Source organism: Caretta caretta, chromosome 12 (assembly GCF_965140235.1).
Source record: "Caretta caretta isolate rCarCar2 chromosome 12, rCarCar1.hap1, whole genome shotgun sequence".
Taxonomy (NCBI): Eukaryota; Metazoa; Chordata; order Testudines; family Cheloniidae; genus Caretta; species Caretta caretta.
The window spans coordinates 6,088,243-6,110,261 of record NC_134217.1 but is presented as its reverse complement, the minus strand read 5'-3'; the positions used below and the strand labels follow the sequence as shown (position 1 = coordinate 6,110,261).

The 22,019-nt window shown below is 51.3% G+C and overlaps 1 protein-coding gene across 2 annotated transcripts in view; it reads right to left on the bottom strand.

Annotated features, from left to right (window-relative positions):
* PLEKHG4 (pleckstrin homology and RhoGEF domain containing G4) overlaps positions 1–22,019 on the bottom strand; it is a 169,223-nt gene that overhangs the window by 13,855 nt on the left and 133,349 nt on the right. The window contains exons 14-16 of one of the 2 annotated variants that reach the window (XM_048816462.2): positions 9,188–9,491; positions 8,539–8,917; positions 1,306–1,555 (exon numbers count right to left, since the gene is read on the bottom strand). In XM_048816462.2, the coding sequence (XP_048672419.2) occupies positions 1,306–1,555; positions 8,539–8,917; positions 9,188–9,491 (933 nt within the window). Of the gene's footprint in view, positions 1–1,305; positions 1,556–8,538; positions 9,492–22,019 lie in introns of both variants that reach the window. The other variant, XM_048816460.2, reaches the window with a different exon arrangement.

Below are 22,019 nucleotides of genomic sequence, written 5' to 3'. Positions count from 1 at the left end.
AAACACAGCATCTGCTCTTCCCTGGTATCGGCGGAGCTGCCTTGAGCGCAAGCTGCCTGCTGCATGCTGGCTGCCTTCACTCACAAGCCCTGAGGATTTGTTGCCTGGAGGTGGTTTTGCTGGTGAACTGGGAGCAGAACCAGGCCTAGGTCTGAGCAGGAAGGGGCAAACACATCTGCTTCTCCCGTTGCTTGTGCTGGGACGGTGGGTGTGACATCAATAAACCCAGCACAGCCATACTGGAGTTCTCAGCAGAACTGATGAGAGAGTCACATGGCTATGTCCGCATTACGTTCCCCAGGGCTAGATTGTCCTCACTGTGCTCCGGGGCCCTGGCCTCCAAGGGAATCCTGGCTGGTGGAGCAGAGTGACTATGGGTAGCCAGGAGGTGTTCTCTACACTGCCCTCTGGCCCCAGATGAGCTTTCAGGGCAGGCTAGTGCACAAAGCTCGCTATTCCCTCTCATGCTGCGGGAGCCAGGCAACAAGCCTTGGGAAGCCTGTGGTCTGGGGGCCTGAGCCCAGCCATCACCCCCGGTTCAGGCATCCTGGGGAACACCAGGGGCTGTGTGTATGCAGTGACCTTGGCGATGGGGAAGAGATGTTCATTAAACTAACAGAAAATGCTGTGGAGAGAAGTGCTAAAAGGGAAGCGTAAGTAGTGAGCACACAGCAGAGCCTAGAAAATCAGCCCAGGGCAGTTCTAGTTGTTCCCTCGGGTATGGGGTCCCATGCACGGCTCTGCCGGTCCCAGGGCCTTGCCTTTATTGAAGGCACCACAACTCACCTTGCCAAAGCTTCCCCAGACTGCAGCTCCTCCCCACTTCCCAGCCCCTGCACTGGGGCAGCTGTGCCGTGCCTTGGGGACCGTATTGTACTGGGCCTGGCACCTCGGACTTGGCTGCATGCATGTGCGCTGCTCATTCCCTGTATAATCATCAGACCATGCGTCTGCTAGAGAGAGAACCCTGCACACCTGGGAGCAGGCTCTAGCCACTAACTGTGTTAACAAGAGACGACAACTTCCAGAGCAGCAAATCCTTTTCCCACCCCGAGCTCCGCAAGCTCAGCTGGGCTTCGGAGTGTCTTGTAACAGGAACCTGGGTTTCTCCGAATGCATTACTCTGGAGCTCAGTGTCCTGGTCCAACCTGGGCCGGCTCCGGGGCTGACCCCCCAGGGACAGGCTCTGCAGTAACCCCTGGTCTGAGCAGAGGGTTCCAGCAATCAGACTGCTCAGACAATGCCACCTTTCACGGCCCAGCCCAGCGGCGGAGCAGGACAGCCAGATGGATGCAGTTGCCTTACGTGTCTGAGGAAGCCGTGGCTGACGCGCAGCGGGTGGTTGCAGCAGCTCTCCAGTTCCCGCAGGAAGTACTGGCTGTGGAAGTCGTAGAGCTTCTCCAGGTTCCCGAAAATGACACTGCGCTTCCCTCTCAGGTCCTGGGGCAGGTCCAAGCGCTCCATCTCGGGGAAGTAGCTCTCGATGGTGTAACACAGAGACCTCACGTACTCCCGCTCCGTGGTCACCATCTCGTCTATGATGTGCCGCAGTTTGCTGCAGAGGAAGAAAATCTCAGTCGGGAAGGGGAGACTGGCAGGGCTGGCTCCGGGACAGGTTCTGCAGGCACATGGGTGCCTTGGGCTCGGCTCCTCAATCCGGGGCGGCATCAGAATCTCGGCTTTCATTTGACAACATTCTGTTTCCTGCCCTGATAACCGGGAAGGACAGGGTGAAAGTGTGGCTCTCCGAGTACATGCCAGGCTGGTAACTGGCCTACATCAGTGTAAGTGTAACCTGCATAAAGAGGGGCCAAGCAAAGAAACTAACAGAGGGGGTAAGAAAATGCAGGATAATATACATGCATGTATGGGTGTTGGAGGGAGTACAGCCATCTAACAGCCTTTCCTGCTACACCCCCATCACCTCTGTGAGAAAGCTACTCCCCGCTCCCCTTGCATACAGGCGGCCTACCTTGCCATGGGCAGCACCGTTGGGCTGGCCCAGGACAGATGGCTGTCACAGTGAAGTGACTAGAAAGACAAACGAAAGTCCTCAGGGCCCCAGGGTGCCGGAGGGTGTCACAAGGACCATGGAAAGCTGCTCTTGGGGAGAATGATCCCAAAGGCCCCTCCATGGGAACAGTGCCCCAGAGAACCATGGGGGACAGCAGCCATGGCTTCCTGCTCACAGGCATCACAGCCCCGAGCAGGGCGGGATGGGCCTGTCTACGTGTCCCTCCTGTGACCATCTACAACACTGCTCAAACCTCGGCATCTCTTGGCTAGAAAGATACTAACAATCTGAGGCCTGGGCGTGGGTGCAAATGAAGTGATTAGAGGGCTCTGCCCCAGCCTTGGGGGTTTGGCTTGTGTGCTGCGTAGCCAGCAGGGGGCAGAGGTGTTGGCAGGTCCCTTCTCTGGCAGGTTGGTTTTTAGCTGAGAAGCTTCTGCTATTTGATTTAACTTTCAGTGGGAAATTAACTCCTTCCTGCCTGCTTCACCCTCACCCCTTTCTCTCACAGCAGCACCTGGGTGGGTAGGCAGCAAAAAGCCCAACAGGACCCTGCAACCGATGCCCTCAACAGGGGTCATACTCCCAGCTGGTTCCTCCTTCCAGCCTACATCCCCTCAGCCTTCGCCAGGTTGGTGCTGGGACAGCTGGGCGATGGCAGTGACCATGCTGGGTAGGGGAGAGATGAGGCTGTTGCGTGGCAAGTCAGCACGCAGAGCACTGTTCCAAGGGCACACAGCCATGCCAGTCCATCCACCCAGGCTGAGAGGAGCGTGGGATTTGCCCTGCTGGTCAGACCACTGCCCTTGGCACAGGGGCTCCTGCACAGAGGCCGGGGGACCGGGGACTGCCATCGAGCCCTCCCGCCCAGGCAGCAGGGAAGCTGCTCATCAGCCTCTTCTCTGGGGCTGGGCTTCAGCTGGAGGGTCTGCATGCTGGCAGCTCCATTGGCCTTGTCCTGCAGCTGGGCTGGAGAGAACCTGACAGGAAACTCCTCTACAGACCTCTGCACCACGCCTCTGCCCTGCATGGCCAAACCAGGCCAGTTACGCAGTGCCCAGGGCATCTGTGCCCCTGGAGGAGGGAACGCTTGCCCCCTGCCGACAATCCCTCTTGCAATCTGGCATGCCTGCTACCTGTATGGTGGCTGGCTCCAGAGGAGGGAAAATCGTAGTGGTCAGGTGGGCTCAGCGGAGGGAGGACCCAGCTGTAATCCCGATTTACTCCACACCAGCCCAGACAAAGTGGAGCTAGCTGTGCGAGCGCTGCATGTCCCTGCTAACCTGGCAGATCTCCTCACAATCACAAGTGAAATGCAACTACATTGGGGCCCCACTGCGTGAGATGGGTAATAGCAACTACTGCCATTAGCAAGGGGTGTGACGTTGCCCGGGTGCATGCAGCCTGCTGGTGTAGAGACAGGACCATCACCAGTCATTACTGGTACCCACGGGAGCTGGGGGCCAGCAGGGTGTCTCAGGCACTGACAGGTGGGCACCACCATAGAATCATAGAATCTCAGGGTTGGCAGGGACCTCAAGAGGTCATCTAGTCCAACCCCCTGCTCAGAGCAGGACCAATCCCCAATTTTTGCCCCAGACCCCTAAATGGCCCCCTCAAGGATTGAACTCACAACCCTGGGTTTAGCAGGCCAATGCTCAAACCACTGAGCTATCCCTCCCCACCTGTGAGGAATAGTGGGGTTTCTTCCCCGAGCTCTCAGAAGAGCGGGTGGCTGATACGAAGAAGAGGTCCGGCCGTGGGTTTGAAGGAACAGACATTACCTCTCCCGCTGGACACATCTTAGTGAAACACCAGACACCTACGCCAGAGAGGACTACGTGGCATCAGTGGCTGGTAGGCAGGATGAGCTGGCAGCAGTTCTTCAGCACGGCCTAGGGCCATGGTGTAGTGGGAAGCCTGGCAGCTGGGAAGGGGCATTCCTAGCAGAACGCTTACAACCGCTGCCCATGCCCATCCCTGGCTGCTGAGAGGGCGAAGGCTCATTCTCCCTCTCTGGCACCCCAGTGCCTCCGGACTTCTCATGGCTCCATCTCCACCCCAACCTAGTGACTGCTGGGTGCTCAGGTGGGTGTGAGACAACGGACTGCGAGAATTTCAGCTAGAGCTCCCACCCCTCCCCCTCACTTTATTCCCTGCACTGTGGCCACCCCTGCAGCATCACCTCCCCCACCTCTCCCTAGCTGTGTGACAGGGAGGGAGACAGAAAGGAGAGACCTGGAGCCCCTTCCCTCTAGCTGGGAGGAGGAGCCGCAGGGCCCAGAGGAGAACAGCAATCCTGTCTGCCAGCTGGGAAGGGCCAAAGTGGCTGCAGGGGTAAGGGCTCTCTTCCCCCCAGCCAGAGGCAGCCACAGTGGGAGCAGGGCATAGCCAGGAACACCCTCCCTTAGCAGGGGGGTGAGCGGCACTGTTGATGGGTGGAGAGGAGTCCCCTCCCCCTGGATTATCAGACCCACAGATGAACACGATTTGTTGGGGAAGAGTCAACATGGTTTTTGTAAGGGAAATCACACCTCACTAATCTATTAGAGTTCTTTGAGAGGTCAACAAACATGTGAACAAGGGTGATTCAGTGGGTATAGTGTACTTGGACTTTCAGAAAGCCTTTGACAAGGTCCCTCACCAAAGGCTCTTAAGCAAAGTAAGCAGTCATAGAACAAGAGGGAAGGCCCTCTCAATGATCAGTAACTGGTTAAAAGACAGGAAACAAAGGGGAGGACTAAATGGTCAGTTTTCAGACAGAAGAGAGGTAAGTAATGGGGCCCCCCAGGGAGCTGTACTGGGACCTGTGCTGCTCAACATATTCATTAAACGATCTGGAAAAGTGGTATACATGGTGAGGCGGCAAAATCTGCAGATAATATAAAATTACTTAAGATAATTAAGTCCAAAGCAGACTGTGAAGAGTTACAAAGGGATCTCACAAAACTGAGTGACTGGTCAATAAAATGGCAGATGAAATTCAGTGTTGATAAATGCAAAGTAATGCACATTGGAAAACATAATCCTAGCTATACTTAAAAAATTATGGGATTTAAATTAGCTGTTCCCACTCAAGAAAGAGATCTTGGAGTCATTGTTGAGCGTTCTCTGAAAACATTCACTCAATGTGCAGCGGCAGCCAAAAAAGTGAACAGAATGTTGGGAATCATTAAGAAAGGGACAGATAATAAGACAGAAAATATCCTATTGCCTCTATATAAATCCATGGTACGCCCACATCTTGAATACTGCGTTCAGTTCTGGTCGTCCCATTTCAAAAAAGATATATCGGAATTGGAAAAGGTTCAGAAAAGGGCAACAAAAATGATTAGGGGTATGGAACGGCTGCCCTGTGAGGAGAGATTAAGAAGACTGGGATTGTTTGTCTTGGAAAAGAGACGACTAAGGGGGGATATGATAGAGGTCTATAAAATCATGACTGGTGTGGAGAAAGTGAATAGGGAAGTGTTATTTACCCCTTCACATAACACAAGAACTAAGGCTCACCCAATGAAATTAACAGGCAGCAGGTTTAAAACAAATATAAGGAAATATTTCTTTACACAACGCATAGTCAACCTGTGGAACTCCTTGTTAGGGGATGTTGTGAAGGCCAAGACAATAACATGGTTCAAAAAACAACTAGATAAGTTCATGGCAGACAGGTCCATCACTGGCCATTAGCCAAGATGGCCAGGGATGCAACCATATGCTGAGTGTCCCCAGCCTCTGTTTGCCAGAAGCTGGGAGGGGACTACAGGAGATGGATCACTTTTTGATTACCTGTTCTGTTCATTCCCTCTGGGGCATCTGGCATTGGCCACTGTCAGAAGACAGGATACTGGGCTAGCTAGAGCATTGGTCTGGGTCTGACCCAGTATGGCTGGTCTTATGCGCTTACGATGGGAGGCAGAAGGCTCCTGGTAAAGGCGCTCCCCATGCCATGCACAGCTCTGGAGACGTCTGGATTCCACCCCTTGTCAGGCTGGATGAGAAAGTCTCCACTGGGCAGCCATTTTCAAGCCCTGCCACTCATTACAGACAGATTCACACCCACTGGGCGCCAGAATGGCTCTCGACACAGCGGAGTGTGCCAGCCGGGGGGATCCTCAGGTGTTCCTTATGAGAAGGTTTCAGCTCCCTTTACATACAGAGGACATCAGCTGGGCCAGAGCACAGCCCCCTGCCTCCAGTACATTCTCCCACGCATGAACACCTGTCAAATCTTCACGCTAGCCTGGGCTAAGGTCAACTTCCTCCTCTGTCCCTTTGCAGAAAGTCTCAGAGCAGAAGTCAAAGCACAGTGATGGGGCTCTTTACCAGCAGCAGCTCCAGCATTGCCTCGCAGAATCAAATAGTCAGTTGTTTGCCTGGCCACAGCCCCAAAGAATTGTTCTGAGCACTCTGCAGGGACTCTGGGATTGCTCCATCTGCTTCCCATGGACATTCCCCCTTCAGCTTCAGCACTCTTTAGGGGAACAGCCTACCAGCCGAGAGCCAGGCAGAACAGGAGGTCTGCCAACTCTGCCAGAGGCAGCTAAGATCCTCCCCTTTGCCCTTGGCTGCTGCAGTAGCAGGACATGCTGCACGTACTTGGCAGGGGTGGCAGTGGGCCAGGGCACCCTGAACCACTTTGGGGTGACCCAGATCCTGAGCCCCCTCCCTCAAGTGATGGAATACAGCCCTGTGTTCACACCCTACATGCTACTGTAATAATCTCTGTACAAGCCATGCCCTGTGAGGTGTCATTTGAAAACTCATAACTTGCTGATCAGCAATATCGTGGCAAAGTGCATATAACCACTTTATATGTAAAGTTATGGACATAAACTGAAATCAGCTGACTGGAGAGTGTTTCCCAGGTAAGTCTGGGGAGTGGTTAAAGCAGTTTCTCAAAGACAAAGGGCAAGCTGACGTTCCAGCCAGGTGACAACACAGCTAATGGGTTTACCTACCAAATGGCCAGTCTTTGACAAAAAATGGGGTCAGGGACAGAAAGATCTGCATCTTAGCAAAGAAACAGCATGGAGTCTCCTTTGTTCAGTAGACTGCCTGTCTCCTGGTTCTCAGCTGGAAATGCTTTTCAACAAGGGACTAAACAGCTCCAAAAAGGAGGGGCAAACCCCCAAGGCTCCCCTTCTCTCCCCCTGCCCATCTCATTCTCTGTCCCTGCGAAGACAAAGGAAGCAGCCTGCTGGACTCTGGGGAAGGGGTCCTGACCCAAAGAGTTTGGTCAGTAATGCTGTTGGAAGCATGTGGTGAGAAACTTTGCTTGAATCTAATGTAGTTTATTAAGTTAGACACTAGGAAGAGTTTTAACTTTATTTTTTCTTGTAACCATTTCTGACTTTTATACCTCATTGCTTTTACTTAGAATCTTCCCCTCAGAAGTTAAGTTTTTTTATTGTTTTATCTAATCCAGTGTGTTGAAGTTAACTCTACCTAAGGTAACAAGCTAGTATATATTCTTCCCTTAGAGGAACAATGGATTTGACATATCTGGACTGTCCAGGAGCGGGCTGGGCAGTACAGAACGTACATTTCCGGGGGGAAGTCCGGGACTGGGAGTGAGCTGGGGTCACCCTGCGGCAGAACCAAGGCTGGTGAGAGACAGGGTGTGACTGGCAGGCTGCAGTTACACACCGACACATCTGGGAGTGACCTGAATGCTGGCAGGCTGCTTGTGAGCAGCCCAGGTTGGGAGCTATAGCAGTAAGGCATTGCAAGGCACCCCAAGCTATAAGGCGGGGGGGGGCACAAACCCCCCACTGGTCTGGATTGTACTCCAGCACGTCACATTATCCGAACCACTTTGGGATCCTCAGCCCCCTTCCTCGCCTCTCTTCCACTTTGTGGAACCCGTGCCATTGTTTTCGGGCATGACAAGCATTCTCTGCAGACTGCTGGGTCCTTGAGCGTGCTCCTTCCAGTTCAAGGCCACGCTAAAACACAACCTCCTTCTCCTTCTGGGCATCCCTTGGGGGGAAAGGCTGCAAGAGGATAGGTCAACCCTGTTGAAAATGGGAGCCTAGAGCCCAGTGTCTTACAGGGGAGAGGCTTTTCTTCCTGGTGTTTCTTTATCCCCAGGAAATGGGCGCCCCAGTTCTCCCATCGTTAATGTACCACTTGTGTAACTGCAAAATAAAATAAATATCCACCTCATTGCAGAGGGCCCACAGCCTGGCTAGAGGTCATCTTCCTTTAATGCCAATAACCTAGACGTTGCCCCATTAGAGACACTTTCTCCTCCTTCCTCAAAGGGGGCATCGCTGTAGAGCGTGTGGTGGAAGGTGGCGACTCCTCCCTGACCCAGCTGCTAGTGCTGTGTGTTTTAGGAAGCTGGAGCTTCCCTTCTGGCCCTCTCTGAATCTGCCTCCTCAGCCCATGGGGCCTGTCTCCACCCCAGGACTCGCCAGTGCCTGAGATTAAGCAGGAGTGCCGCTTCCTGCCTCAGCAGACAGGAGAACCATCCCCACGCAGCCTGGCTGGCCCCTGCACATGGGCCGTGAGAAGAAGTCACCTACCTGCCCCGGCTCTTGGCCTCTGGCGTGGAGCTGTAGCTCCTCTGCTCCTCTGGCAGGCAGTGTGCAGCCCAGCTGTGAGCGGCTTGCTGCCATGCTGTGTGAGTCCTGTCCGCGAGCTCTGTGCTGCTCACTTCCAGCCCCTTAATGAAGACTCCCGTGTTGCCATACCTGGCCGGCTCGCTCAGAGTCCTCTGGCAGCTGGACCGCAGGCTCTCGCTGCAGGGAAGATCAAAGCTTTGGGCCTTTTTCAGCGTCCTCTTGGATGGTGGCCTCCTGGAGGCGGACGTGGTGGAGCAGGATGAATTTGCCTCAAGAATTTCTAAAATACTCTCCAGGTTTGGCTTGTCCTCGGGCATGTCGCGTGGAGCCTCGCAGGCCACTGTACCAAGAGAAACCCTGCTCAAGTGGGGACTCATGTTGGGAGCAGCTTGGGAGGTCAGTTCTTCCCCAGCACTGACATCCCCGGAGCTGCTCAGGGACAGTGAGAGAGCTTTTTCCCTGGCCCACCCAGGAGAACGGTTTGGCCTGCTGTAGAAATGGGACACGCTGTGATTCCTGTCTGAAAGCAGCCCAGGGATGGCTCCCTCTGAGTGCCTCCTGTGAGACAGCCTGCTGCTCTCACCACCACACCGGGAGTGCTCCCCCTCACCTGGCTTCCGCTCAGAGAGCAGAGACCTTCGTGTTCTCAGGGCAGCTTCTAGCTTCTTCTCAAAGACCAGTTTTGTCTCCTGGCACTTGGACCATGCAAATTTCCACTGCTTCAGCCCTTTGTCGCTCTTCAGCTCACAGGCCAGCTCTTTCATCTCCTGGAATTTGGCATCGCTGATTTCCGGGTGCTGTCTCTTGTAGCTTTCCAAACACTTGATCGCGGCTGCACAGTGCTCTGGGGAGTTGCAGTCCTCCATGCTGATGCAGGCTAGGTGTCGCATCCCCTCCAGCGCCCACTCGTACGCCTGCAGGGAGCAACGACAAGGAGATCAGCCAATCAGTTTGCTATGGAAGGAATAAACCCCCCCGCTCAGTGCCCACATGCAGCCCAAGAGAAAAGGGCCAGTGTGCGGGCCGAGGCAGTGCCAAGTGCATGAGCCGGAGGGGGCTGCCATTGTCAATGGGGCTTAACAACTTGGCAAAACAAAAGGCTCTTTATGCAGTGGGCTCCAGCACCGTCACTGCACCGCCCCGCAGCAGGGACACTCCCCGGCGCAGGTGTTCTTGAGATGGCCTGTGTGTCTCCTCCGGAGCCCACCCCAGAGGGGCAGGCTGCCTCTGGGAAGGACTTAGTAGCACCACAGCAGCTTCCAGACCTCTGTGGGCCTGTGAGGTGCTCAGCCCTGGAGCTTACCTGCTACCTGCATCCAGCATTTCAATTCACCCCCCGTTAACTGGGGCCGGGGGGGGGGGGGGAGGTCAATAGCGAGCTGCAGCTCTTGTTGGGAATGAGACTGTGGCTCCTTCTCTGGCTCTGCTCGGAGATTGTGGTACGTGCACTGCCAATAACACCATGGAGGACACCTTCCCTTTCAAGGGGCACTGGCAGCGGTACGGCGGGTCAAGCCCAGACCCAGATGCCTGCTCCTCTTCGGGAGGATGTTTCAAAGGGTTTAGGGGAGAGGTCTACAAAGTGTCCACTGACCTGCCCCAGGGCTCAGCTGACAGGCTGTATCAGAGTGGCTGGGGGGTCAGGCCTGCCCCTCCTCTCAAGGTCCTCTGTCTAGAGGGGAGCTGGTGCAATGCTGCTACCCGGAAGGGATGGAGAGGATTGGCTGAGTTCAGTTCCACAAGGGCAGTGGGAAGCTGCAGGCTAGGCAGGTGCAACTGGTACTCTGCAGACACAACAGCCATTCCCCCCTCCTGGGGAGGGGGTGCACGTGGTGAACAGGCAGCTGCAGCTCTCAGGCTAGAGCCGAGGCTGCATAGCACATGGGAGAGGAGGACCCCTTCCCCCAGCTTGAGAGGAGGGCTCCCAGAGCGTTGCAGGCTGCTCGGGCTGGCAGGGGGCTGGGACAAAGGCCAGCCCTGGCCCTCCCCCACTGCCATGGCCTCTAACCCAGCCACCCCCAATCCTCCCCTGCGATCATGGCCCCTAACCCGCCCAGGCCTGACCCTTCCCCCTCACCATGGCCCCTCTCCCACCACCCTGGCCTGTGACCTGGCCAGCCTTTCCCCACCTCCACCCTTCGCTTCTCCTGTACAGGAATGCAGTATTGACAGAGACATGCTATATTACAAGCCCCATATGGCTGAGACGCCTGGATTAGTCACTAGCGGGATTCTAGGAATTTGACACTTTGTTCGCTGTTAATCTGACAATTCCAGTGACACGCTGGACAGGGAAAGGAAGGGCCATGAGAGCGGGGCCCCAAGAGGTGCTATGAAAGCTCTGACGGAGAGTCGGAGATTTAAAAGCCAGAAGGGGCCATTGTGACAATCTAGTCTGATGTGCTGCAGAACCTGGGCCAGAGAATTCTACCCTGTGCCTTCTGCATTGAACCCATCGCTGGACACTGGCTTAGAGCTCCTCTTTCAAATTGCCTTTAATGAAATCATTCATTTTACCTCTCCCCCTTATTTTTGTTAGTTTCTAAGGCACTGTTAATTCTCATGGACTGGCTGAGAACCCAACCATCAGCTTTGTAGGAGTCAGAGAAGTGAGTTATTTACTTTGATAGCTTTGGTTTATTGAAATACAATGAAAACGCAAAGGACTGTATGCCCGCAGCCCCTTTCCCTGTCACTGTGTGCCTGTCCTCCTGACTGCATTTGTGCCTAATGTTGGTTACACCCACTGGTATCCTGTATTCAGTGAACTTTTGGGGGTCGGGACTCTCCTGGAGTTGGCTTTGTGCCCCTCGCACAGTGGGGCCAATCCTGACAGTGCTTCGGTCTGCTCCTCCCTGACCGAATGATAAAGTATCAGTGCTGAGCTCACCAAAGTACAGTAACAGCTGTGTTATCTAGCATGTTGGGGGAATAGGGGGGCTGGCTAGTCAAAAATTCCAGTGAATTAAGAGTTATACGGAGGGTGGGAGTTTGGTTGTGGGAGAGGACTCAGGGCTGGGCGTTGGGGCATGGGATGGGGTGGGGGGTGCAGACTCTGGGAGGGAAGTGGCTTGGGGCAGGGGGTTGGGGTGCAGGAGGGGTTTCGGGGTGCCGGATCTGGGCAGCACCTACCTCAGGTGGCTCCTGGGAAGTGGCAACATGTCCCTGCTGCTCTTAGGCGGAGGCACAGCCAGGCAGCTCTGCACGTTGCCTCCACCCACAGGCGCTGCCCCTGCAGCTCCCATTGGCTGCAGTTCTCACAATGGGAACCGTGGAGCCAGCACTTGAGGTGGGTTGGAGGCAGTGCACGGAGCCCCCGTGGCTGTTCCTTCACCTAGGAGCAGCAGGGACACGTCGCCGCTTCCGGGGAGCCACACGGAGCCAGGCAGGGAGCCTGCTGGCTCTGCGCCAACCGGACTTTTATGCAATATCAGAAATGCCAGTTTCTAGAGCTTTCCGGTTGGTAAAGTGCCGGATAACACAGCTTTTACTGTACGTGGATGCTACAGCATGATGTCAGTAAGAATTAAACCACACACCGCTGCCTAAAGCAGACTCTTCAAACAATCTCATATTGGTAGAAGTTACAATTGTATTGCAGGAGCAGCTTGGAGTGACTGACAAGAATCAGATCCCCGCTGTACTCAAGCACGGCCCAGATGGGCAGTAATAAGACGGTCGCTCTCCAAGGACTCTCAATTGAAATGTCAGATTTCTGTGAATAGTTACTGCAGCCACGGTTCTTCAGCATCCCCAAGCCTGGCTGGACTAAGAGTACAGAATTAGACGGGGCAATAAGGTGTACATTCTTAGTAGTGAGCGTAATCAACAGTTGGGACAAATTATGAAAGGTTGTGGTGGATCCTTCATCACTGGCAACTTTAAAATCAATTTTGGATGTTTCTCTAAAGGATCTGCTGTGGTTCACGCAGGAATTATTTCCGGGAAGTTCTCTGGCCCATGTTAAGGCAGTGGCTTCACTCTGATCTATTTTATGAAAATTAGTTTGCCCCTCAGACTCCTGGCAAGTTTCAAATGTGAGCCCTGGGTAAGCACAGTTTGGATGCCACAGCAGTACATGCTGTTATGACAGGTGCCACCAGGGGGCGCAGTTAAACAGGCTACGTCCACACTAGGAGCTAGGGGAGTGATTCCCAGCTTGCGTACACATACTCCTGCGAGCTCAGTGAGAGCTGGCGTGAATATAAATGGCAGTGTAGCTGCGGTCATACGGGCAGCAGCAGCAGGGGCATGCCTCACCCGTGCTGAGTACAACCTCACCCAAATCCCGGGGGGGATCTACTTGGCATGACTAAGCCATTGCACAGCTACTGCCACCCGGGCTACTGTGACTACCCTGCTATCTATACTGAGCTTGTGCAATTGTGTGTCCGCGGGCTGGGAATCACACACCACGCTCTCAGTGTAGACATGGCCTTAGTGTAAAAGCAAATGTAAGGCTTGGGAAGACCTGCTGTGTTGGTTTTCGTTTTGGTTTGAGGAGAGGTAGTTTTCTTGGTCCGAGAAGTCTGTTCTCTGCGTGCTGTGTGACCACCTCTGTTCCAGGACTGGTGAAGGTGTGTAAATACAATGAGTTACACGTACAGTCTGCCCAGACCCTATGTCACTGCTTTCTCCTCCACTGGGGAGCCGACCCGCAAGGCCCCAACACCTGCTACCTCTCTGCAGAGGGGGACAACACTATATGGGACTGAGCTCTGCCAGAAATAGTGTAGCCAGTCAGGTACTGGACTCTTTGCTGAGCACTGGAGAATCACTAAAGCAGAAGCATTTGGCTGAACAGTCTGTATTGTTAATGGTCCTGATTCACTGCTATGCTCAATGGGGTGATCCAATGTAGCCAAGTGCCACCAATGGAGGGACAGCAACTAGAATGCAAGTGTGGAGCAGAAACTGTCTCCACAGAGAGAACACAAAGTTCCTCCAAACAAAGACAAAAAAGCCAGAGTTCCCCCTTAGTCTAGGGATGTTGATGCAAAGTGGGGAGAACATGCCCTAGGTGTTATGAGGCCATGGTGGAGGAACGTACGCTCAGCTCCGTGGTCTGTATGGTAACTTTGACAGGTTTCAGAGTAGAAGTCATGTTAGTCTGTATCCGCAAAAAGAAAAGGAGTACTTGTGGCACCTTAGAGACTAACTAATTTATTAGAGCATAAGCTTTCGTTGGCTACAGCTCACTTCATCGGATGCATAGAATGGAACATATAGTAAGATAGTGATATAGATATATACATATATACAGATAAGTTGGAAGTTACCATACAAACAGTGAGAGGCTAATTAGTTAAGATGAGCTATTATCAGCAGGAGAAAAAAGCTTTTGTAGTGATAATCAAGATGACCATTTAGACAGTTGATGAGAAGGTGTGAGGATACTTAACATGGGGAAATAGATTCAATATGTGTATTGACCCAGCCACTCCCAGTCTCTATTCAAACCAAAGTTAATGGGATCTAGTTTACATATTAAAAGAATAAATGGACACAAATCTGACATCAGGAATCATAACATTCAAAAACCAGCAGGAGAGCACTTCAGCCTCTCTGGCCACTCAGTAACAGATTTAAAGGTGGCAATTTTGCAACAGAAAAGCTTCAAAAACAGACTCCAGTGAGAAATTGCTGAGCTTGAATTAATATGCAAACTAGATCCCATTAACTTGGGTTTGAATAGAGACTGGGAGTGGCTGGGTCAATACACATATTGAATCTATTTCCCCATGTTAAGTATCCTCACACCTTCTTGTCAACTGTCTAAATGGTACATCTTGATTATCACTATAAAAGTTTTTTTTCTCCTGCTGATAATAGCTCATCTTAACTCATTAGCCTCTCACAGTTTGTATGGTAACTTCCAACTTATCTGTATATATATTTCTTCTTACTATATGTTCCATTCTATGTATCCGATGAAGTGAGCTGTAGCCCACGGAAGCTTGTGCTCTAATAAATTTCAGAGTAGCAGCCGTGTTAGTCTGTATCCGCAAAAAGAAGAGGAGTACTTCTGGCATCTTAGAGACTAACAAATTTATCTGAGTAACCACTGAATGCATCCGATGAAGTGAGCTGTAGCTCACGAAAGCTTATGCTCAAATAAATTTGTTAGTCTCTAAGGTGCCACAAGTCCTCCTGTTCTTTTTGAATGGTAACTGAATGCCAATGCACAGGGCCATATCTGCAGAGGCAAGAGACAGAACAGAGCCACTCCAGACAGATGCAAGGGCCTGGGAGCCTCCTCAGTCCTTCAACTACTGGTCTTTTGAGCTGCAGTTACATGGCGTGTGCCCAGGCAGTCTCACTACACACGCAAAGCAAGAAGCTACTTCAGAAACCGCAGCAGCTACTCCAGGACAAATGCTGCCAGATCTAAAACAACAACAATCAAAGCCTGCGGACAGCAGCAGCCCCGTGCTGACCTGCCTAGCACAACGACAGTCCGTCCAGTCCTGCCTCCTCCCTACCCCGGCAATAGGCTTTTAAAGAACACACTTGGATGGGGAAGGAGTGCCTGTGGGCATGGGAGGGCCAGGATTGGAGTGTGTGTGTGGGGGGGTGTCCGTGGGGGGGATGGAAAGAGGGGAAGGCGCAGGGCTGTCACTGGGTGGACTGGGCTGGTCTCAGTGGGTTGGAACCAGGTTGTTCTGTGCTGTGGCAGTGACATCTCATCTCCAGGAAGGTGAGGGCGGGATGCGGGCGACCAGCCAGCAGCAGCAGAGCCTGGGTGATGCTGTCCCCCATGTGACACGTAACTAATTTCACTGGGCCGTGCCCGGGGGTGGGGCAGTGGCTCCCGTTGTTGCTGGAAGGTTCCCTGGCAGCGGCAGAAAGGAGCCAGGAGAAGCTAGCAGCCCAAGAGGAACTTAGAAATGATTGTAAATCTTGATGGCAATTCAAGTCCCCAGTGCCTGTCACAGGCTATTTAATAATCCCGCTTTGTCCTCTGCACAATGGCCTCTGTCTTCCATCCTCCCTGCAGTGGATGGCTAAATGGCCACTGCGGCTTTTCCAGGTCACGTCATCTTCACAACTGCACTTTCCAGCCGCAGAACAGCAGCAAGGAGAGCACCGCCCAGCACCCAAGTGAACAATGTGTGCACCAGCCCTTCCATGGGCTTTGCCCACTCAGGCCTTTCCTCACCTTTAATTTCATATGTCAGCCAGCTCACGTAGACCCGTGCTGGGAAATGGCCCCAGGGTGCAGGACAGGGTGATTTAGTTGGGGTTGGTCCTGCTTTTGAGCAGGGGGTTGGACTAGATGACCTCCTGAGGTCCCTTCCAACCCTGAGATTCTATGATTCTATGACAGAGAAGCTCCCAGCTGACCTCCCACTCCGGGGTGCACTGGGATGTGTGGAGAGGGTGGAGGGAGACTGAGGCTCTGGGCTTCAGCCGCTGGGGAGGAGGGGCTCCAGGCTTCAGCTGCCGGGGTGTGTGTGTGGGCTCTGGCTTCATTTCTCCAGAAGCTAACAAACAGCTTGCACACTACAAACATGCAGGTCTGTGTGTGGTGGAGGAGCTGGATGCTACTGACATTCTCAAATTATGCCCAAGGAATTAACTCTGGGGTCAGCCAGGAAAGAAACTGCCATCTTTTATGATCTAATTAGTGTTAAACCATAGGGAGGCCTTTCCTGAAACTCGTTATCAAAAGGATTGTAACCGGCCTCCCCTCACAGAGCCTACCCACCCCACAATGGAATTTAGATGGCAGTGCCGGACCTGTCCTACACCAAGGGACCAGGGTAAAGCAGAGTTTGCAGTGACCATTCCATTAGGGAGAGCTAGAATATGTGCCTCAGAAAGGTGCGGCACACTGTCAGTCAGAAGGTGGATTTACTGCTCCCTAATCAATAAATTACCAGGGTATTTTTCACTGCTACCTACAGCATGAGCGTGGATTGGTACACATTCAAGAACAGAAGCTACCTGAAATTTGTGTCTCGGGGATTTCTACAGCACCCATCACAGCAACGTTAAAGGGCTGCCCACGTAAAGGGTGACAAGAGAACACTTCAAACCCACAACGAGTGGGTGGCATTCAGATCTCCACTCAGCACTGCGGACACAGCATCTGGTCTGAGCAGCACTTTTCACTCAGGTTCAAAGCCCTTCAATAATCAGCAGATCAAGAATCTTTTCTTCCTTAAAATCCACAGACACACAGAAGAGATTTCTCATGGACTGTAGTCACAGGGACCAATAACCCTTCAGAAAAGCAGGACGCGTCTCCTAGAACGGCTTAAAGGCACCAGGAGTGAAGGAACAGGAGATGGGCATCCTGTTATCTGGGGATGGAGTTAAGAAAAGGATGGACTGGGAGACCCCTGTTCTTCCACCACTTCTTCCTCCTCTCCCCATGAGTGAAAGGCCGTAATATGGGGGAGCCGAAGGAGGAGATGTGCCTTTTGGAGAAAATGAACCCAATAGTTGGCTTCTCCTTAGTGCTCAGGGTGCTTAGCGTTTTTCACATACGGACTAACTACAATAGGCTCTAGGAACAAGGGCTGCCACCACACACAATAAGCCAAGAATCAAAGAGCCATAAGGACTGTAAGGATGTTGAGGGGGCATCATGCTTAATCCCCAAGGAGAAGGAAAAGCCAAAGGGAGAAGAGTGTGTAAACCAGGGCTGGCCCTAGACCAAATGGCACCCCAGGCGAAGAGCACCTTTGGCGCCCCACCATCCATTTGTTAAACTTTTTAATACCTTATTTTTTATCGCATTCATATCCCATTTCACGACTTTGATGCATGATTTGCATGCATGATTTATCCCTGTCATATAATATTATAAATTTGCATGCTAGGATCTGTAAATCTGTATTTATTCATGCCATATATAAGCAAATAAAAAAAAACAGTTTCCTCTAAGCTTATAGAAACTTTTTAATTTTAAGAATAACTGGAATGTAATAACATCAAGAAATTGAACTGTGCACCAACACTGGGTGGACCAGTATTACAGTCAGTGATGGCTTTAGAATGTTAACCCTAGTCCTTTCGTTCAAAAGATCACTTTTCTTGCCTCTGCCCTCATCAACTGACGCACTGTGTCAGAGAGATCCAAAGACTGGCCAACAGTATTTTCAAGTGATAAAATAGCAAGCTATGTCAGTCTCTCATCAGCCATCGTTGATCGAAGATATGTTTTAATGAGCCTGAGCTTTGAAAAGCTGCGTTCACCACTCACGACTGTGACCGACAGCGTGATCAGAATCCTCAAAGCTATCCACATGTTAGGAAAAGCATCCTTCAGCTCTGCATCATGAATGGAGTGGAGAGTGCTTCCCGTGTGGCAAAACGTGAAAGATGTCGAATTCGACACAGAGGTCTTTATCACTGACATCCGAACATTCCCCATGTGTCAGGGTACAGTGAAGGTCCGTACAATTCTTAAGAGTGTTTTCCTGACCTGGCAGCTTACTAAGGTCATACAAAAACTCCCAGGTCTTTCTGCCGTGCTTCATTTGTCTAAGCCTTTCTTCAATGGACACTCAAGCAGTGTCAACAAGCGAGCAGAAAAACTCCCTCTTGAATTTTTCTTCCGAGCCTCCCATCACCTCATCTCTGCCCTCGTAATCAAATTGTCTCTTCTTCCAATGAATGCAAGTTTCCTTGAAGACAGGCTCAACTCCTAAATTTTCTGCCATTTCTTTGGCAGCAGTGATGGCATCTTCAAATCCGTTGTCTCTGTAGGCCACAACGAAATCGAGGCAGCTTCTCATCAAAATAGTAGATGTCGCGATGTCCATCGACTGAGTTTGTAATGCCTTGCTAACAACGTTTAGTTGGAACAGGATATCGTGCCAAACCACAATTGAGACCAGAAATTTGAAGTCAGTGATCTGGTTTGCCAGGCTTTGTGCCTCATGTCAGATTCTTGCCTCAACTTTACTTGACTGTGCCAATTCCATCAGGGCACTATAAACCTCATGGTACCTCACTGGCCTTACGCTGTCAATGCAGCTCTCCCAGTGAGAGTTACTTAGTCGGGCTTCACAGTCAGTTTTGTAACATTGTCTGTGAAGATCTTCCACCTGATAGTTGATACTGAAAACAAGATGTGTATCCTTTGCAGTACTCCGAAGAAAGATACTGAATTTAAAGAAGATGATGCTGCATCTGACACAACTAGGTTGAGGGAATGGCAGCCATAAGGCATGAAGAAAGCTCTTGGATTCAGCGCAAGTATCCTTGCCTGGATGCCACTGTTTCTACCCGTAATGGTCACACCGTTGTCATAGCCTTGGCCAAAGCAGTCCTGAAGTTTTATTTTATTTTCATTCAAAACATTCATAAACAGTCCTGTTAGGCCTTTTCCAGTAGAGTTGTCCCCAGACCGGAAACAGATAAAATGGTCCTTTACTTGGATACAGCCATCCTCGTCATCAACAAATCTTACTGTAAATGACATCTTTCACAGCGTGACTTTTAGAAGTGTCGCTTCTGCTCATTTATTGGAAACGTCATATTCTCCATTTTGCCCGGCCTGTTCAAAATTGTACGATCAATACATTCTATTTTCCCTTTCGTTGCTAAGAACAAAAACAGCATCCCGAGCCCGGCGCCCCCCAAACCTGGCACCTCATGCAGTTGGCTGCCCTAAATTCGACCCTGGTACAAACCTCCAACATGACTGCGGAGGTGTCTGGAGTGGGAGACAGAGTCACATCAACCACTCAGGCTCCCTCTTCAGAGTTGAAGAAAGCACACTGCTCCCAGGCCCTGAAGAATCTTCCATCCCAGGGAGTAGTGAGGCCAATGCTGACGGGTCACGCATCTGAGCCTCTGAAGCAGAAACGAATGACTGTACAGGGAAGATCAAAGAAGGTGACAGCAGAAACCCAGGAAGCCACAAAGGACTGTCTGTGTCTCTGCTGAGAATGAAGCATAGGCTGAGAGTCTACTGGTGGCCTTGTGTCTAAGCCCCTTGCCACTAGTGATCAGCCTCAAGGAGAATGGCAACAAAAAGCTGCTGTATGTCCCAGGCCGCTGTGGTTCTGGCACTGCCCGACACTACGTCCCCTGGCCCCTGTGGTATTTCTGCATTGGGAAAGGGAGGAATGGGCAGGCAGGGGGTGAGCTGGGAATACCGCTACTGAGACATTATTGATTTCAAACAACCAAACCATCCTTGGCTCCTACGAACTGCACACAGCTACTGTATGAAAGCACTATTACCCTCGCCACTCTGTGTACCTGCTACACCTGTCTAGTTTTACCCTCTGCAAGTTCTCTGGGGCAGGGGCTGTCTCTTACTAGATGGATACATAGCAAACAGCATCATGAGGCTTCAGTCTGGTTGGGGCCTCCAGCCATGACCGCAATGTAACTAGCAATCAGCATTTCAGATGGGAGTTTGAAAAAACGCTCCTGGCAGGCGGGTGCTTTGGTGCTTTACACAGAAATTGGGAAAGGGCTTGGCACAGCTCAGTTCCGTGCTGTGTGTAGGGTGTGGGAGGCCTTTCCTTGGATCTCTGCTCCAGTTGCCGGAACGCTACATGCAGCATTGACCTGAACTGTGCCAAGCACATGCCAGGTTTTTATATAAAGTGTAACACGTAGGGGCTTTTTGAAGCTGGCCTCGGCTCCTCCTACAGTGGGGTCCTGCGCTGCATTTATCTCCAGCAGTCAGCTGCCAAGGCACTGAACTCAGCAGAGTTGGGACCCCACAGACTGTCATTCTCTGCAAAGACAATCCTCACAGTGCAAGCTTTCAGAGCGACGGAGCACACAATAGAGCGAAAGCCAAAGAAAATGTCTCTCTCCCTTCTGTCCCCAGCAAACAATCTGACGGAGAAAGCACTCTGCATTTACTCTGAGAACGATTCTTTGTATTAAAAAACCCAATCATTCAAACCCATTCCCTCACAAATCCACACCACACCTGGACAACCACTAGAATTTGTCCACAGTCACAACAGCAAAGTGTCCTTTGTCACATTTTGCAATATGGGAAACCCAAGCTGATGAGACCTGCTGTCTGGAGATTACACCCCACTTTAATAGTTCTCAACGACGCCATGAAAAAACAATTTTAGACTGAAAACACCGGCATGTTATCCAGGCTTACATGTGACCATCATAACAAAGCAGCCCACACACAAACAAAGAAAACCCTGCATCTCTGCTAACTTAGAGCAATTAGTTACACTAGAAATTGTTTCCGTACAGCCCTCGGCTTCTAATTTGCTTTGGGTCTGCTTTGTATCTGCCTGTGACAATAGCGGTGAGGCTCTCAGGCAGCACATTAACAATGCCCAGCAGAGAGACAAACTTCAGGCCACGTAGGCACCACATTACTGAGTGATTAAGTTTGAAAAATAAACCTAATCCTACCTTCATATTTCTACAGAGGGGATCCATACTGCGGCTGAGTGCAAATCCTCGTGCCGAGTGCCATCATCCATTGCAGTCAGACTGAAGCAATGGCGCCCAATTAGTGCACCCTACCAACTCTGCTATTCACAAGCAAATGCTGCTAGCCTAAATACCAGATGGACAATCCCTGGTAACTAGAGAAAACAAGGTGGGGGAAGGGCCCCTTAACTTCACACTAAAGCTACTGAAGCGAGCGGAGAACACCCAGCACTGGGCACTGGACACGCCACCTTGTATTTTAACACCGCAACAATAGCAGGAAAAAATGTCCCCACTAAAACCTAAAGAGATATTGCATGGCAAGGCAAGAAACTAACTGCTCCCAAGTTCACAAGTGCTTTGGAGAAAGCCGATTCTGATCTTTCATGGGGAAAGGAAAGCAAAACCCTTCTTCCACATCCTAAAACAAAGATGTCCAGTCCCTTCAAAACACATGATGGAATTCACAGAGATGGAATTCACCTGTGACCTTTTCATGTGTCAGAAACCAGGTATTTCATAGCATAGTCTCTCATAGAAGGCTCATCATAGCCTGTCACTTCCTCTTTACACAGATGATTCATTCATTCATTCATTCATTCATTACTCCGCTCCCTGCAAATGAAGAATTTTGCATCCCCACACTGAATTTGGAGTTCTGTCTGGGTTAAATTAACTAGCAGAAACTGAACAAAGCAAGATCTTATCTTACTCCTGATATATCTGGTAAAAAATCCCCTAACTAAGGAGATCAGATCTTCAGGCACTGCTGCAGGAGAGATATACACATTTGGAATAGAAGTGAATCGCTGGGTTGGTAACATGGTCTCCTCATCCCCTCTTAGTAGGGGAGGTAATGGCACTAAAATAACTAGCCCGCCTACATCCAGCCATCCTGCTCATCTTCTGAGCTATTATTATGATGATGTATTATTTGCACTGCGTACGTGGCCTCGCCAGGGACCAGGACTCCCGCCCCTCACCCCGGTGCTAATTGCTGTACAAACATAGAACAAGAAGCTGACAATCCAGGTACAAGGCAAGCGGCAGCAGACAGATGC